This window comes from Oncorhynchus kisutch, linkage group LG13 (assembly GCF_002021735.2).
Source record: "Oncorhynchus kisutch isolate 150728-3 linkage group LG13, Okis_V2, whole genome shotgun sequence".
NCBI lineage: Eukaryota > Metazoa > Chordata > Actinopteri > Salmoniformes > Salmonidae > Oncorhynchus > Oncorhynchus kisutch.
Genome location: NC_034186.2, coordinates 74,470,435 through 74,487,934, shown reverse-complemented (window position 1 = coordinate 74,487,934; position 17,500 = coordinate 74,470,435). Strand labels below are relative to the sequence as shown.

Here is a 17,500-nt window from a genome sequence, read left to right as displayed (position 1 = left end):
TCTCTCTGTCTCTCTCTCTGTGTTGACTCTCTCTGTCTCTCTCTCTGTGTTGACTCTCTATGTCTCTCTCTCTTTGTTGACTCTCTGTCTCTCTCTCTGAGTTGACTCTCTCTGTCTCTCTCTCTGAGTTGACTCTCTCTCACTCTGTTGACTCTCTGTCTCTCTGTCTATCTCTCTGTGTTGACTCTCTGTCTCTCTCTCTGAGTTGACTCTCTCTCTGTTGACTCTGTCTCTCTGTCTATCTCTCTGTGTTGACTGTCTCTGTCTCTCTCTCTCTGTTGAATCTCTCTCTGTTGACTCTCTGTCTCTCTCTGTGTTGACTCTTTCTATCTGTGTTGACTCTCTCTCTGTCTCTTTGTGTTGACTCTCTTTGTCTCTCTGTCTTCTCTGTTTTCTCTCTCTGTGTTGACTCTCTGTCTCTCTCTCTCTCTCTGTCTTTCTCTGTTTTCTCTCTCTGTGTTGACTCTCTGTTTTCTCTCTCTGTGTTGACTATCTCTGTGTTTTCTCTCTCTGTGTTGACTCTGTTTTCTCTCTCTGTGTTGACTATCTCTGTGTTTTCTTTCTCTGTGTTGACTCTCTCTCTCTCTCTGTTTTCTCTCTGTGTTGACTCTGTGTCTCTCTCTAAATCAAATCAAATCAAATCAATCTCTCTCTGTGTTTTCTTTCTCTGTGTTGACTCTCTCTCTCTCTCTCTCTGTTTTCTCTCTGTGTTGACTCTGTGTCTCTCTCTCTGTCTCTCTCTGTGTTTTCTTTCTCTGTGTTGACTCTCTCTCTCTCTCTCTCTGTTTTCTCTCTGTGTTGACTCTGTGTCTCTCTCTCTGTCTCTCTCTGTGTTTTCTTTCTCTGTGTTGACTCTCTCTCTCTCTCTCTCTGTTTTCTCTCTGTGTTGACTCTGTGTCTCTCTCTCTGTCTCTCTCTGTGTTTTCTTTCTCTGTGTTGACTCTCTCTCTCTCTCTCTCTCTCTGTTTTCTCTCTGTGTCGACTCTCTCTCTCTCTCTCTCTCTCTGTTTTCTCTCTGTGTTGACTCTGTGTCTCTCTCTCTGTCTCTCTCTGTGTTTTCTTTCTCTGTGTTGACTCTCTCTCTCTCTCTCTCTGTTTTCTCTCTGTGTTGACTCTGTGTCTCTCTCTCTGTCTCTCTCTGTGTTTTCTCTCTCTTTGTTGACTCTCTGTCTCTCTCTCTCTGTTTTCTCTCTCTTTGTTGACTCTCTGTCTCTCTCTCTCTGTGTTGACTCTGTCTCTCTCTCTGTCTGTTTTCTCTCTCTGTGTCTCTCTGTGTTGACTCTCTCTGTCTCTCTCTGTGTTTTCTCTCTCTGTGTTGACTCTCTGTAGGGCCTTCCTGAAGAAGCAGCAGCAGCTGAGTGCTATGAGAGTGATGCAGAGGAACTGTGCTGCCTACCTCAAACTCAGGAACTGGCAATGGTGGAGGCTGTTCACCAAGGTACACACACACACACACACACATACCCACACATACACACACACACACACACACAAACACATACACACTCTAGCACAGGTATGTGACCTAACCTGTGACCTCTGACCCATGGCCCCCAGGTGAAGCCTCTGCTGCAGGTGACTCGTCAGGACGAGGAGATCCAGGTGCGGGAGTCGGAGCTTAAGAATGCCAAAGACAACCTGACCAGAGTGGAACAGGACTACACTGATCTGGACAAGAAACACATACAGGTAACATACCTGTATCTAGGTTTATCTAGGTTTATCTATTTATCTATCTGGAGGTTTATCTATCTATCTGGAGGTTTATCTATGTATCTATCTGGAGGTTTATCTATCTATCTATCTGGAGGTTTATATATTTATCTATCTGGAGGTCTATCTATCTATCTGGAGGTTTATCTATTTATCTATCTGGAGGTTTATCTATTTATCTATCTGGAGGTTTATATATTTATCTATCTGGAGGTCTATCTATCTATCTGGAGGTTTATCTATCTATCTATCTGGAGGTTTATCTATTTATCTATCTGGAGGTTTGTCTATTTATCTATCTGGAGGTTTATATATCTATCTATCTGGAGGTTTATATATCTGGAGTTTTATCTATTTATCTATCTGGAGGTGTATCTAACTATCTATCTGGAGGTTTCTCTATCTATCTATCTGGAGGTGTATCTATTTATCTATCTGGAGGTCTATCTATCTATCTGGAATTTTATCTATCTATCTATCTGGAGGTTTATCTATCTATCTGTCTATCTATCTGGAGGTTTATCTATCTCTCTCTCTCTCTCTCTCTCTCTCTCTCTCTCTCTCTCTCTCTCTCTCCTCTCTCTCTCTCTCTCTCTCTCTCTCTCTCTCTCTCTCTCTCTGTGTGTGTGTACAACACATCTGATAATAAAGCACCAGCAGGTAGAGAGACCAGAACACTTACCTCCCTGTCCCTTTCTCCCCTCTCATCCCTGGTTCCTAGCTGATGGAGGAGAAGGCGGTGCTGACAGACCAGCTGCAGGCGGAGGCGGAGCTGTTTGCTGAGGCGGAGGAGATGAGGGCCAGACTGGTCAGCAGGAAGCAGGAGTTGGAGGAAATCCTGGGGGAGCTGGAGGGACGATTGGAGGAGGAGGAGGAGAGGGCCGTTCAGATGACCAATGAGAAGAAGAAGATGCAGCAGCACGTGACGGTACAGGACAGTGGGAGAGTGGAAGACAGAGAAGGGGACATGAAGCACATGATAATGAGGAAGAGAGCAGCATTGCTTTGGAACTTTAGATGAGAGGCTCTGCTGAATAACTGGATCTCTCAGTCTCTCTAATGTTCTGTCACTCCTCTTCTCTTCATCTCTCTACCTCTCCCTCCTCCTCTCCTCTCCTCCCCTCTCCCTCCTTCTCTCCTCCTCTCTTCCCCTCTCCCTCCTTCTCTCCTCCTCTCCTCCCCTCTCCCTCGTTCTCTCCTCCTCTCTTCCCCTCTCCCTCCTTCTCTCCTCCTCTCCTCCTCTCTTCCCTCTCCCTCCTTCTCTCCTGCCATCTCCCTCTCTCCTCCTCTCTTCCCTCTCCCTCCTTCTCTCCTCCTCTCCTCCTCTCTTCCCTCTCCCTCCTTCTCTCCTGCCATCTCCCTCTCTCCTCCTCTCTTCCCTCTCCCTCCTTCTCTCCTCCCCTCTCCCTCTCTCCTCCCCTCTTCCCTCTCCCTCCTTCTCTCCTCCTCTCTCCTCCTCTCCTCCCATTTCTCTCCTCCCATTTCCCTCCTTCTGTCCCCTCTCCCTCTCTCCTCCTCAGGATCTGGAGGAGCAGTTGGAGGAGGAGGAGTCGGCCAGACAGCGCCTCCATTTGGAGAAGGTTACCCTGGAGACCAAGGTCAAGAGTCTGGAGACAGAGATGCTGAGCACTGGAGAACAGAGAGACCGCCTCAGCAAGGTGACCATAGTTACACTGGCTACAGTATAAACCCTGGACCGCATTTAACTGTAACACTTACTTCATCAAGCTTTATAGAAGCTTACTAACCCAGGGTTGACTCGGCTGGACAGGACTGAAGGGATTTATAGAAGCTTACTAACCCAGGGTTCACTCAGCTGGACAGGACTGAAGGGATTTATAGAAGCTTACTAACCCAGGGTTCACTCAGCTGGACAGGACTGAAGGGATTTATAGAAGCTTACTAACCCAGGGTTCACTCAGCTGGACAGGACTGAAGGGCTTTATAGAAGCTTACTAACCCAGGGTTCACTCAGCTGGACAGGACTGAAGGGATTTATAGAAGCTGACTAACCCAGGGTTCACTCAGCTGGACATGACTGAAGGGCTTTATAGAAGCTGACTAACCCAGGGTTGACTCAGCTGGACATGACTGAAGGGCTTTATAGAAGCTGACTAACCCAGGGTTGACTCAGCTGGACATGACTGAAGGGCTTTATAGAAGCTGACTAACCCAGGGTTCACTCAGCTGGACATGACTGAAGGGCTTTATAGAAGCTTACTAACCCAGGGTTGACTCAGCTGGACATGACTGAAGGGATTTATAGAAGCTTACTAACCCAGGGTTGACTCAGCTGGACATGACTGAAGGGATTTATAGAAGCTTACTAACCCAGGGTTGACTCAGCTGGACATGACTGAAGGGATTTATAGAAGCTTACTAACCCAGGGTTCACTCAGCTGGACAGGACTGAAGGGATTTATAGAAGCTGACTAACCCAGGGTTGACTCAGCTGGACATGACTGAAGGGATTTATAGAAGCTGACTAACCCAGGGTTGACTCAGCTGGACAGGACTGAAGGGCTTTATAGAAGCTGACTAACCCAGGGTTGACTCAGCTGGACAGGACTGAAGGGCTTTATAGAAGCTGACTAACCCAGGGTTGACTCAGCTGGACATGACTGAAGGGATTTATAGAAGCTGACTAACCCAGGGTTCACTCAGCTGGACATGACTGAAGGGATTTATAGAAGCTGACTAACCCAGGGTTGACTCAGCTGGACATGACTGAAGGGATTTATAGAAGCTGACTAACCCAGGGTTGACTCAGCTGGACAGGACTGAAGGGCTTTATAGAAGCTGACTAACCCAGGGTTGACTCAGCTGGACAGGACTGAAGGGCTTTATAGAAGCTGACTAACCCAGGGTTCACTCAGCTGGACATGACTGAAGGGCTTTATAGAAGCTGACTAACCCAGGGTTGACTCAGCTGGAACTTCATTTATCCATGTTGTCTCTGTCTCTCAGGAGAAGAAGCACCTGGAGGAGAGGTTGAATGAGGTGACAGACTCACTGACTGAGGAAGAGGAGAAGACCAAGAGTCTCAACAAACTGAAAAACAAACAGGAAGCAGTCATTGCTGACCTGGAAGGTAAAGCTTGTTCCTAACTGATGGCACTTGTTATGCATACTTAACGTTATGACATACATTTGATGAACTTGCTGCACACTCAACACTGTTTCAGATACTTGTCCTGGTATGAATTATTTTCTATTTTCTTTCTCTTCTTCCCCCTCACTCCTGTAGATCGGTTGAAGCGTGAGGAGCAGGGTCGTCTGGAGCAGGAGAAGTGGAGGAGGAGGATGGAGGGAGAAGCTGTGGAAGCCCAGGAGCAGCTCTCTGACCTGGGACTACTGTCCGCTGAACTCAGGGGCACCCTGGCTCAGAGAGAGAAAGATATCACAACCCTACAGGGGAGGTGAGAGGAAATCTATACTGTATATTCACACACCTTGAGACGAGTGGAAATATCAACCCCCTCATTTGCATAGTGTTACAAAACTGCTTTCTCTCTTGATAATGGTAATCAAAACGGTTCCAACACAGTGCCTTGCGGAACACCATATTTGACTTCTCTCTCTCTTTCTCCCAGGTTGGAGGAGGAGGGTGCACGAAGGACTGAGGCTCAGAGGGCTCTGAGAGAGGCCATGTCTCAGGTGTCAGAGCTGAAGGAGGAAGTGGAGAATGAACGAGGGATGAGAGAGAGGGCAGAGAAACAGAGGAGAGACCTGGGGGAGGAGCTGGAGGCCTTGAGGACAGAGCTGGAAGACACACTGGACACCACGGCGGCCCAGCAGGAACTCAGGTCTCGTAGAGAGGCAGAGCTGGGGGAGCTCCAGAGGTGTGTTGAGGGGGAGACGAGACGTCACGAGGCCCAGCTCTCAGAGCTCAGAGTCAAGCACTGTTCTGCCATAGACAACCTGCAGGAACAACTGGACAACAGCAAGCGGGTGAGTCAAACACAGAATGTAGCCTATGCAGTGACTCTCTGCATATTGCGTGTGTTATTCCCTCAGTACAGTGTCTGTAGTGACTCATGCATGCTATTCTCTCTCTGTAGACTGGTCACTGAGACGTCTGTAACATAGTGTTTCTATGTGTATGGTATGTCTGTAGTGACTCCTGCATGCTATTCTCTCTCTGTAGACTGGTCACTGAGACGTCTGTAACATAGTGTTTCTATGTGTATGGTATGTCTGTAGTGACTCCTGCATGCTATTCTCTCTCTGTAGACTGGTCACTGAGACGTCTGTAACATAGTGTTTCTATGTGTATGGTATGTCTGTAGTGACTCCTGCATGCTATTCTCTCTCTGTAGACTGGTCACTGAGACGTCTGTAACATAGTGTTTCTATGTGTATGGTATGTCTGTAGTGACTCATGCATGCTATTCTCTCTCTGTAGACTGGTCACTGAGACGTCTGTAACATAGTGTTTCTATGTGTATGGTATGTCTGTAGTGACTCATGCATGCTATTCTCTCTCTGTAGACTGGTCACTGAGACGTCTGTAACATAGTGTTTCTATGTGTATGGCATGTCTGTAGTGACTCATGCATGCTATTCTCTCCCTGTAGACTGGTCACTGAGACGTCTGTAACATAGTGTTTCTATGTGTATGGTATGTCTGTAGTGACTCATGCATGCTATTCTCTCTCTGTAGACTGGTCACTGAGACGTCTGTAACATAGTGTTTCTATGCGTATGGTATGTCTGTAGTGACTCATGCATGCTATTCTCTCCCTGTAGACTGGTCACTGAGACGTCTGTAACATAGTGTTTCTATGCGTATGGTATGTAGTAATTCCTGATGTTATATGGTCTCCCCAGGCCCGTCAGTCCCTAGAGAAGGCCAAGACTCTATTAGAGGATGAGAGGGGGAGCTTGGCCTCAGAGCTGAAGTCCCTGCAGGGGGGCCGCATGGAGAGTGAGAGGGGCCGCAAGAGGGCAGAGGGCCAACTCCAGGAGCTGACCGCACGCCTCGCACAGGCCGACAGAGAGAGGGAGGAGAGAGAGGAGCGACTGCACAAGCTACAGTCTGAGATGGAGACCCTCTCTAGTTCTCTCTCCTCCTCTGACTCCAAGTCGCTCCGTCTCAACAAGGAGGTCAGCAGCCTGGAGAGCCAGCTCCACGACGCTCAGGTACACACACACACACACACACACACATACACACACACACACACACACACACTGCCAACTCCTTCATCCTCTGTTTTTAGTCTAATCAAATTTTATTTGTCACATGCACCGAATACAACAGGTGTAGTAGGCCTGTCACAGGACTTTCATAATTGTGTTGTGTTCAATAATTAAATACACTCTGTCTGTTTAAGAATTTGTAAGGTTCTTATTTGTATAAAATAGACAGGGACCAGTCTTATCAAAATTATATACTAGTATTTATTCTCGGAGCGCGCTGCCATGGAACCACGAACAACAGTTTATATACAAAATATGACGTCATAGGTTATAAAATATCCTTCCTCCTATCGACCAGGACAAAGCAGGTTCAAAAGTTTATTCCAACCTCCTAGCACACACCCACACACATCAAGATGAACTTCTGAAGTCTCACCATTATCCATCACTATTCAGAAGACAGTTCCAGATAACGAAAACCTAGGGAGGCACTCACTGCCTTATCTAAACATCCCAGAGCTGAGTTGAGTCAGTTCAACCATTGGTTAACAACCCTTTTTGCTTACTTAAAAACCCACAACCCATTTCAAATCAAATCAAATTTATTTATATAGCCCTTCGTACATCAGCTGATATCTCAAAGTGCTGTACAGAAACCCAGCCTAAAACCCCAAACAGCAAGCAATGCAGGTGGAGAAGCACGGTGGCTAGGAAAAACTCCCTAGAAAGGCCAATACCTAGGAAGAAACCTAGAGAGGAACCAGGCTATGTGGGGTGGCCAGTCCTCTTCTGGCTGTGCCGGGTGGAGATTATAACAGAACATGGTCAAGATGTTCAATGTTCATAAATGACCAGCATGGTCGAATAATAATAAGGCAGAACAGTTGAAACTAGAGCAGCAGCACAGTCAGGTGGAAGTTGAAACTGGAGCAGCAGCATGGCCAGGTAGACTGGGGACAGCAAGGAGTCATCATGTCAGGTAGTCCTGGGGCATGGTCCTAGGGCTCAGGTCAGTTGAAACTGGAACAGCAGCATGGCCAGGTGGACTGGGGACAGCAAGGAGTCATCATGTCAGGTAGTCCTGGGGCATGGTCCTAGGGCTCAGGTCCTCCGAGAGAGAGAAAGAAAGAGAGAAGGAGAGAATTAGAGAACGCACACTTAGATTCACACAGGACACCGAATAGGACAGGAGAAGTACTCCAGATATAACAAACTGACCCCAGCCCCCCGACACATAAACTACTGCAGCATAAATACTGGAGGCTGAGACAGGAGGGGTCAGGAGACACTGTGGCCCCATCCGAGGACACCCCCGGACAGGGCCAAACAGGAAGGATATAACCCCACCCACTTTGCCAAAGCACAGCCCCCACACCACTAGAGGGATATCTTCAACCACCAACTTACCATCCTGAGACAAGGCTGAGTATAGCCCACAAAGATCTCCGCCACGGCACAACCCAAGGGGGGGGGGGGGGCGCCAACCCAGACAGGATGACCACAACAGTGAATCAACCCACTCAGGTGACGCACCCCCTCCAGGGACAGCATGAGAGAGCCCCAGCAAGCCAGTGACTCAGCCCCTGTAATAGGGTTAGAGGCAGAGAATCCCAGTGGAAAGAGGGGAACCGGCCAGGCAGAGACAGCAAGGGCGGTTCGTTGCTCCAGAGCCTTTCCGTTCACCTTCCCACTCCTGGGCCAGACTACACTCAATCATATGACCCACTGAAGAGATGAGTCTTCAGTAAAGACTTAAAGGTTGAGACCGAGTTTGCGTCTCTGACATGGGTAGGCAGACCGTTCCATAAAAATGGAGCTCTATAGGAGAAAGCCCTGCCTCCAGCTGTTTGCTTTGAAATTCTAGGGACAATTAGGAGGCCTGCGTCTTGTGACCGTAGCGTACGTATAGGTATGTACGGCAGGACCAAATCAGAGAGATATGTAGGAGCAAGCCCATGTAATGCTTTGTAGGTTAGCAGTACAACCTTGAAATCAGCCCTTGCTTTGACAGGAAGCCAGTGTAGAGAGGCTAGCACTGGAGTAATATGATCAAATTTTTTGGTTCTAGTCAGGATTCTAGCAGCCGTATTTAGCACTAACTGAAGTTTTTTTAGTGCTGTATCCGGGTAGCCGGAAAATAGAGCATTGCAGTAGTCTAACCTAGAAGTGACAAAAGCATGGATTAATTTTTCTGCATCATTTTTGGACAGAAAGTTTCTGATTTTTGCAATGTTACGTAGATGGAAAAAAGCTGTCCTCGAAATGGTCTTGATATGTTCTTCAAAAGAGAGATCAGGGTCCAGAGTAACGCCGAGGTCCTTCACAGTTTTATTTGAGACGACTGTACAACCATTAAGATTAATTGTCAGATTCAACAGAAGATCTCTTTGTTTCTTGGGACCTAGAACAAGCATCTCTGTTTTGTCCGAGTTTAATAGTAGAAAGTTTGCAGCCATCCACTTCCTTATGTCTGAAACACATGCTTCTAGCGAGGGCAATTTTGGGGCTTCACCATGTTTCATTGAAATGTACAGCTGTGTGTCATCCGCATAGCAGTGAAAGTTTACATTATGTTTTCGAATAACATCCCCAAGAGGTAAAATATATAGTGAAAACAATAGTGGTCCTAAAACGGAACCTTGAGGAACACCGAAATTTACAGTTGATTTGTCAGAGGACAAACCATTCACAGAGACAAACTGATATCTTTCCGACAGATAAGATCTAAACCAGGCCAGAACATGTCCGTGTAGACCAATTTGGGTTTCCAATCTCTCCAAAAGAATGTGGTGATCGATGGTATCAAAAGCAGCACTAAGGTCTAGGAGCACGAGGACAGATGCAGAGCCTCGGTCCGATGCCATTAAAATGTCATTTACCACCTTCACAAGTGCCGTCTCAGTGCTATGATGGGGTCTAAAACCAGACTGAAGCATTTCGTATACATTGTTTGTCTTCAGGAAGGCAGTGAGTTGCCTTCCTCCCCAACCTAGTTGGAATGGTGTATATTATGTTTCATTACTCCTTGTTCATGCTACATAATTCCTTCCTTATGAACTAACAGATATTAGATATTGTAAAACAGGGTAGAGTTCAATTAGTTATAGTTCTATTTAAATGTAGATATTGTTTAGTCATTATTCATAAAATTCCTATCAAGACCTTACTGTGAAATGCTTACTAGCCCTTAACCAACAATGCAGTTTTAAGAAAAATAAGAGTTAAGAAAATATTTTGTAAATAAACTAAAGTAAAAATTTAAAGAACAACAATTAAAGAACAATAATCTGGCTATATACAGAGGGTACCAGTACCGAGTTAATCTGCAGGGGTACAGGTTAGTCTAGGTAATTGAGGTAATATGTACATGTAGGTAGAGGTAAAGTGACGATGCATAGATTATAAACAGAGAGTAGCAGCAGTGTAAAAAAAGGGGGTAAATGCAAATAGTCCAGGTAGCCATTTGATTAGCTGTTTAGCAGTCTTATGGCTTGGGGGTAGAAGCTGTTAAGAAGGCTTTTGGACCTAGAATTGGCACTCCGGGACCGCTTGCCGTTCAGTAGCAGAGAGAACAGTCTATGACTAGGGTTGTTGGGGTCTATGGCAATTTTTAGGGCCTTCCTCTGACACCGCCTGGTGTAGAGGTCCTGGGCGGCAGGAAGCTTGGCCCCAGTGATGAACTGGGCCGTACACACTACCCTCTGTAGTGCCTTGTGGTTGGAGGCCGAGCAGTTGCCATACCAGGCGGTGATGCAACCAGTCATGATGCTCTCGATGGTGCTGCTGTGGAACCTTTTGAGGATCTGAGGACCTATTCTAAATCTTTTCAGTCTCCTGAGGGGTAATAGGTTTTGTCGTGCCCTCTTCACGACTGTCTTGATGTGCTTGGACCATGTTAGTTTGTTGGTGATGTGGACACCATGGAACTTGAAGCTCTCAACCTGCTCCACTACAGCCCCATCGATGAGAATGGGGGCGTGCTCGGCCCTCCTTTTCCTGTAGTCCACAATCATCATCTTTGACTTGATCACGTTGAGGGAGAGGTTGTTGTCCTGGCACCACACTGCCACGTCTCTGACCTCCCTATAGGCTGTCTCATCGTTGTCGGTGATCAGGCCTACCACTGTTGTGTCATCGGGCAAACTTAATAATAGTGTTGGAGTCATGCCTGGCCATGCAGCCATGGGTGAACAGGAAGTACAGGAGGGGACTAAGCACACACCCCTGAGGGGCCACTATGTTGAGGATCAGCATGGAAGATGAGTTGTTACCTACCCTTACCACCTGGGGGCGGTCCGTCAGGAAGTCCAGGATCCAGTTGCAGAGGCAGGTGTTTGGTCCCAGGGTCCTTAGCTTAGTGATGAGCTTTGTGGGCACTATGGTGTTGAATGCTGAGCTGTAGTCAATGAATAGCATTGATGTTCCTTTTGTCCAGGTGGGAAAGGGCAGTGTAGAGTGCAATAGAGATTGCTTCATCTGTGGATCTGTTGGGGTGGTATGCAAATTGGAGTGGGTCTAGTGTTTCTGGGATGATGGTGTTGATGTGAGCCATGACCAGCCTTTCAAAGCACTTCATGGCTACAGATGTGAGTACTACGGGTCAGTAGTCATTTAGGCAGATTACCTTGATCTTCTTGGGCACAGGGACTATGGTGGTCAGGGAGACACTTGGGCACAGGGACTATGGTGGTCAGGGAGACACTTGAGCACAGGGACTATGGTGGTCAGTGAGACACTTGGGCACAGGGACTATGGTGGTCAGTGAGACACTTGAGCACAGGGACTATGGTGGTCAGGGAGACACTTGAGCACAGGGACTATGGTGGTTAGTGAAGACACTAGACAGTTGGTCAGTGCATGCTCGGAGTACACGTCCTGGTAATCCATCTGGCCCTGCAGCCTTGTGAATGTTGACCAGTTTAAATGTCTTACTCACATCGGCTACGGAGAGCGTGATCACTTTCCTGCTTTCACTCTCAGGAGCTACTTCAGGATGAGACTCGTCAGAAGCTGGCTCTGGGCTCCAGGGTGAGAGCTCTGGAGGAGGAGAGGAATGGACTGATGGAGAGAGTGGAGGAGGAAGAGGAGAGAGCCAAGGATCTCTCCAGGCAGATACAGACTCACACTCAGCAGGTAATCATCATTGTGTAAAAAAAAACTTTCCTCTAGATTATAATATAAAACATGTTGAGTTGTCTTCTACAGTAAGTCTATCTTCCTCCTCACCATCACTCCCTCTCCCTCTCTCCCTCTCTCCCTCTCTCCCTCTCTCTCTCCCTCTCTCCCTCTCTCCCTCTCTCCCTCTCTCCCTCTCCCTCTCTCCCTCTCTCCCTCTCTCCCTCTAGCTGGCTGAGTTGCGGAGGCAGTCAGAGGAGGTGAATGGGGCGGTGGAGGCAGGAGAGGAGACGCGCAGGAAACTGCAGAGAGACCTAGACCAGGCCGTCCAGAGAGAACGACAGAAGGAGGAGGAGAAAGAACGCGTGGAGCGTCAGAGGGAGAGGCTGAGGGAGGAGATAGAGGACATGACCCTGGCCCTGCAGAGAGAGAGACAGAACTGCACCACCCTGGAGAAGAGGCAGAAGAAGTTTGACCAGGTCAGAGTTCGGGGGTTAGAGGTTAAAGGTGAGAGGTAACCATAATGACATAATGTCCCGTGATGTAACCCCTGCCCTTTGCCCCCTCAGTGCCTGTCAGAGGAGAAGGCGGTGAGTGCCCGGCTGGCTGAGGAGAGAGACAGGGCCGAGGCAGACAGTAGAGAGAAGGAGACACGCTCCCTGGCACTGGCACGAGCCCTGCAGGTACCACTGGAGTGACGACACACATTATTATCCAGTTATCAGCATAAAAAGTTGTTTTCATCTTCATCTAAATAATAGTGAGTGTTGATACTTCATTGTTCCCATCCACACTTACAGGAGGCCCAAGATCAGAGGGACGAGCTGGAGAGATCTAACAAGCAGCTCCGCATAGACATGGAACAACTAGTCAATCAACAGGATGACGTGGGGAAGAATGTACGTGTGTGTGTGTGTGTGTGTGTGTGTGTGTGTGTGTGTGTGTGTGTGTGTGTGTGTGTGTGTGTGTGTGTGTGTGTGTGTGTGTGTGTGTGTGTGTGTGTGTGTGTGTGTGAGAGGGTGTGAGTGTGTGAGAATGTGTGTATTTGTATTACAGAGTGAAAATGTATCTCACACATTTCTCTCCTCCTGTGTCAGGTGCATGAGTTGGAGCGTTCCCGGCGGGCCCTGGAGACGGAGGCAGAGTCCCTGCGCACTCAGACCCAGGAGCTGGAGGAGGAGCTGGGGGAGGCGGAGAACTCCAGGCTGAGGCTCGAGGTCACCCTCCAAGCCCTCAGGGCCCAGTTTGAGAGAGAGATCAGCACCAAGGAGGAGAAAGGAGAGGAGAAGAGGAGGTCTCTCAACAAACAGGTATGGAGAGAAGAGAGAAGAAGAGGAGTGTATCAAGCCTGAATATGGGGAGACAGTTATTCATTTGGATTAGATGCTAAACTTCTCTCTTTCTCTGCTGTTCCCTTTCTTTCCATCCTCCTCTCCTCTTCTCTTTCTCTCCTTCCCCCCCAGGTGAGGGAGTTGGAGACCCAGCTAGAGGAGGAGAGGAGTCAACGCTCTCAGGCCATGTCCGTCAAGAAGCAGCTGGAGGCGGAGCTACAGGAGGCTGAGGCCCAGGTGGAGACAGCCAATCGCGGCAGGGAGGAGGGGCTTAGGCAGCTACGGAGACTGCAGGTAAGCTACACCCCCCTTCTCTCTTTCTTTCTAATACTGTTTGCTCGGTCTGAGATTAGATGCTGTGCAGTTAACTGATATATAAACCACAGCTATAATGAGAACGGTAAGGGTCCCAGCACAGAACCTTACAGAAAAACATATTTAATCAACCCTCCTTTTCGCTCTCTCTCAGGTTCAGATGAAGGAGGTGCTTCGTGAGCTGGATGAGTCCAAGCTGGCCCGTGACGAGGTGGTCGTCCAATCAAAAGACACAGAGAAGCGCTTGCAGACCTTGGAGGCGGAGTTATTGCAGTTTACAGAGGTGTGTTTGCTGGTGTGTGTGTGAGAGATTTGCGAAGACACAAACTCTTGTGTTTTAGGATACTAACGCCCTCTCTCTCTCTCTTTCTCTGTCTCTCTCCTTATGCCTGTCTCTCTTTCTCTCTCTCTGACTCTCTGTGTGTAGGATTTATCAGTGTCTGAGAAGATGAGGAGACAGGCTCAGCAGGAGAGAGATGAGATGGCTGATGAGATTGTCAACAGCTCTACCGGGAAGTCAGTATCTCTCTTTCTATTTTCCTTTCTGTATGTGTGTGTACTCATGTGTGTGTATTACTGTGTATTATACGTGTGTATTACTCACGGTGTGTGTATTACTGTATATTATGGGTGTGTATTACTCACTGTGTGTGTATTACTGTATATTATGGGTGCGTATTACTCACGGTGTGTGTATTACTGTGTATTATGCATGTGCATTACTCACGGTGTGTGTATTACTGTGTATTATGTGTGTATTACTCACGGTGTGTGTATTACTGTGTATTATGTGTGTATTACTCACGGTGTGTGTGTTGTCAGGTCGGCTCTGTGTGATGAGAAGCGGAGGTTGGAGGCGCGAGTCACTCAGCTGGAGGAGGAGTTGGAGGAGGAGCAAAGCAATGCTGAACTAGTGGCCGAGAGACACAGGAAGACTACACTTCAGGTAAACACTCTCACACACTTACCCCTACACACACACCCATCAATTTTTCTTGGTTTTAATCTCCCTTTCTATCCCTCTGTCTCCCCTCCCTCCCCAGGTGGAGACTCTGACGGTGCAGCTGCAGGGAGAGAGGACCCTGGGCCAGAAGGCTGAGGGGGCCAGGGAGGCTCTGGAGAGGCATAACAAGGAGCTGAAGCTGAAGCTGGGGGAGATGGAGGGAGCTGTCAGGGGAAAACACAGGCTCAGTGTCGCCGCCCTGGAGGCCAAGATGGACGGCATGGAGGAGCAGCTGGAGCAGGAGAGACAGTGAGGGGAACACACACATTCTCTGATGGATTTCCCCTCACACTTCTTCTCTTGCCTTGTTACTTTCCTCTCTTGCCTTGTTACTTCTTCTCTCGCCTTGTTCCTTTCCTCTCTCGCCTTGTTCCTTTCCTCTCTCGCCTTGTTACTTTCTTCTCTCGCCTTGTTACTTTCCTCTCTCACCTTGTTACTTCTTCTCTCGCCTTGTTACTTCTTCTCTCGCCTTGTTACTTTCCTCTCTCACCTTGTTACTTTCTTCTCTCGCCTTGTTCTTTTCCTCTCTCACCTTGTTACTTTCCTCTCTCGCCTTGTTCTTTTCCTCTCGCCTTGTTACTTTCTTCTCTCGCCTTGTTACTTCTTCTCTCGCCTTGTTACTTTCCTCTCTCGCCTTGTTACTTCTTCTCTCGCCTTGTTACTTCTTCTCTCGCCTTGTTACTTCTTCTCTCGTCTTGTTACTTCTTCTCTCGCCTTGTTACTTCTTCTCTCGCCTTGTTACTTTCCTCTCTCGCCTTGTTACTTCTTCTCTCGCCTTGTTACTTCTTCTCTCGCCTTGTTACTTTCCTCTCTCGCCTTGTTACTTCTTCTCTCGCCTTGTTACTTCTTCTCTCGCCTTGTTACTTCTTCTCTCGCCTTGTTACTTTCCTCTCTCGCCTTGTTACTTCTTCTCTCGCCTTGTTCTTTTCCTCTCTCACCTTGTTACTTTCCTCTCTCGCCTTGTTCTTTTCCTCTCGCCTTGTTACTTTCCTCTCTCGCCTTGTTACTTCTTCTCTCGCCTTGTTACTTTCCTCTCTCGCCTTGTTACTTCTTCTCTCGCCTTGTTCTTTTCCTCTCTCACCTTGTTACTTTCCTCTCTCGCCTTGTTACTTCTTCTCTCGCCTTGTTACTTTCCTCTCTCGCCTTGTTACTTCTTCTCTCGCCTTGTTCTTTTCCTCTCTCACCTTGTTACTTTCCTCTCTCGCCTTGTTACTTCTTCTCTCGCCTTGTTACTTTCCTCTCTCGCCTTGTTACTTCTTCTCTCGCCTTGTTCTTTTCCTCTCGCCTTGTTACTTTCTCCTCTCGCCTTGTTACTTCTTCTCTCGCCTTGTTACTTCTTCTCTCGCCTTGTTACTTCTTCTCTCGCCTTGTTACTTCTTCTCTCGCCTTGTTACTTCTTCTCTCGCCTTGTTACTTCTTCTCTCGCCTTGTTACTTCTTCTCTCGCCTTGTTACTTCTTCTCTCGCCTTGTTACTTCTTCTCTCGCCTTGTTACTTTCTCCTCTCGCCTTGTTACTTCTTCTCTCGCCTTGTTACTTCTTCTCTCGCCTTGTTACTTCTTCTCTCGCCTTGTTACTTCTTCTCTCGCCTTGTTACTTCTTCTCTCGCCTTGTTCCTTTCCTCTCTCGCCTTGTTCCTTTCCTCTCTCGCCTTGTTACTTTCTTTTCTCGCCTTGTTCCTTTCCTCTCTCGCCTTGTTACTTTCTTCTCTCACCTTGTTACTTTCCTCTCTCGCCTTGTTACTTTCTTCTCTCACCTTGTTACTTTCTTCTCTCGCCTTGTTCTTTTCCTCTCTCACCTTGTTACTTTCCTCTCTCGCCTTGTTCTTTTCCTCTCGCCTTGTTACTTTCTTCTCTCGCCTTGTTACTTCTTCTCTCGCCTTGTTACTTTCCTCTCTCGCCTTGTTACTTCTTCTCTCGCCTTGTTACTTCTTCTCTCGCCTTGTTACTTCTTCTCTCGTCTTGTTACTTCTTCTCTCGCCTTGTTACTTCTTCTCTCGCCTTGTTACTTTCCTCTCTCGCCTTGTTACTTCTTCTCTCGCCTTGTTACTTCTTCTCTCGCCTTGTTACTTTCCTCTCTCGCCTTGTTACTTCTTCTCTCGCCTTGTTACTTCTTCTCTCGCCTTGTTACTTCTTCTCTCGCCTTGTTACTTTCCTCTCTCGCCTTGTTACTTCTTCTCTCGCCTTGTTCTTTTCCTCTCTCACCTTGTTACTTTCCTCTCTCGCCTTGTTCTTTTCCTCTCGCCTTGTTACTTTCCTCTCTCGCCTTGTTACTTCTTCTCTCGCCTTGTTACTTTCCTCTCTCGCCTTGTTACTTCTTCTCTCGCCTTGTTCTTTTCCTCTCTCACCTTGTTACTTTCCTCTCTCGCCTTGTTACTTCTTCTCTCGCCTTGTTACTTTCCTCTCTCGCCTTGTACTTCTTCTCTCGCCTTGTTCTTTTCCTCTCTCACCTTGTTACTTTCCTCTCTCGCCTTGTTACTTCTTCTCTCGCCTTGTTACTTTCCTCTCTCGCCTTGTTACTTCTTCTCTCGCCTTGTTCTTTTCCTCTCGCCTTGTTACTTTCTCCTCTCGCCTTGTTACTTCTTCTCTCGCCTTGTTACTTCTTCTCTCGCCTTGTTACTTCTTCTCTCGCCTTGTTACTTCTTCTCTCGCCTTGTTACTTCTTCTCTCGCCTTGTTACTTCTTCTCTCGCCTTGTTACTTCTTCTCTCGCCTTGTTACTTCTTCTCTCGCCTTGTTACTTCTTCTCTCGCCTTGTTACTTTCTCCTCTCGCCTTGTTACTTCTTCTCTCGCCTTGTTACTTCTTCTCTCGCCTTGTTACTTCTTCTCTCGCCTTGTTACTTCTTCTCTCGCCTTGTTACTTCTTCTCTCGCCTTGTTCCTTT

At 47.6% G+C, this 17,500-nt stretch overlaps 1 protein-coding gene across 3 annotated transcripts in view; it reads left to right on the top strand.

The window, feature by feature from the left end:
• myh14 (myosin, heavy chain 14, non-muscle) overlaps window positions 1–17,500 on the top strand; it is a 75,827-nt gene that overhangs the window by 50,392 nt on the left and 7,935 nt on the right. For all 3 annotated transcript variants that reach the window (XM_031787333.1, XM_031787335.1, XM_031787334.1), the window contains 18 exons: window positions 1,330–1,438; window positions 1,558–1,689; window positions 2,435–2,641; window positions 3,234–3,371; window positions 4,681–4,804; window positions 4,961–5,132; window positions 5,307–5,664; window positions 6,544–6,855; window positions 11,836–11,988; window positions 12,201–12,449; window positions 12,540–12,653; window positions 12,771–12,869; window positions 13,068–13,280; window positions 13,434–13,595; window positions 13,771–13,899; window positions 14,044–14,132; window positions 14,439–14,562; window positions 14,660–14,868. In XM_031787333.1, coding sequence (XP_031643193.1) covers window positions 1,330–1,438; window positions 1,558–1,689; window positions 2,435–2,641; window positions 3,234–3,371; window positions 4,681–4,804; window positions 4,961–5,132; window positions 5,307–5,664; window positions 6,544–6,855; window positions 11,836–11,988; window positions 12,201–12,449; window positions 12,540–12,653; window positions 12,771–12,869; window positions 13,068–13,280; window positions 13,434–13,595; window positions 13,771–13,899; window positions 14,044–14,132; window positions 14,439–14,562; window positions 14,660–14,868 — 3,093 coding nt within the window. The remainder of the gene's footprint in view (window positions 1–1,329; window positions 1,439–1,557; window positions 1,690–2,434; window positions 2,642–3,233; window positions 3,372–4,680; window positions 4,805–4,960; window positions 5,133–5,306; window positions 5,665–6,543; window positions 6,856–11,835; window positions 11,989–12,200; window positions 12,450–12,539; window positions 12,654–12,770; window positions 12,870–13,067; window positions 13,281–13,433; window positions 13,596–13,770; window positions 13,900–14,043; window positions 14,133–14,438; window positions 14,563–14,659; window positions 14,869–17,500) is intronic.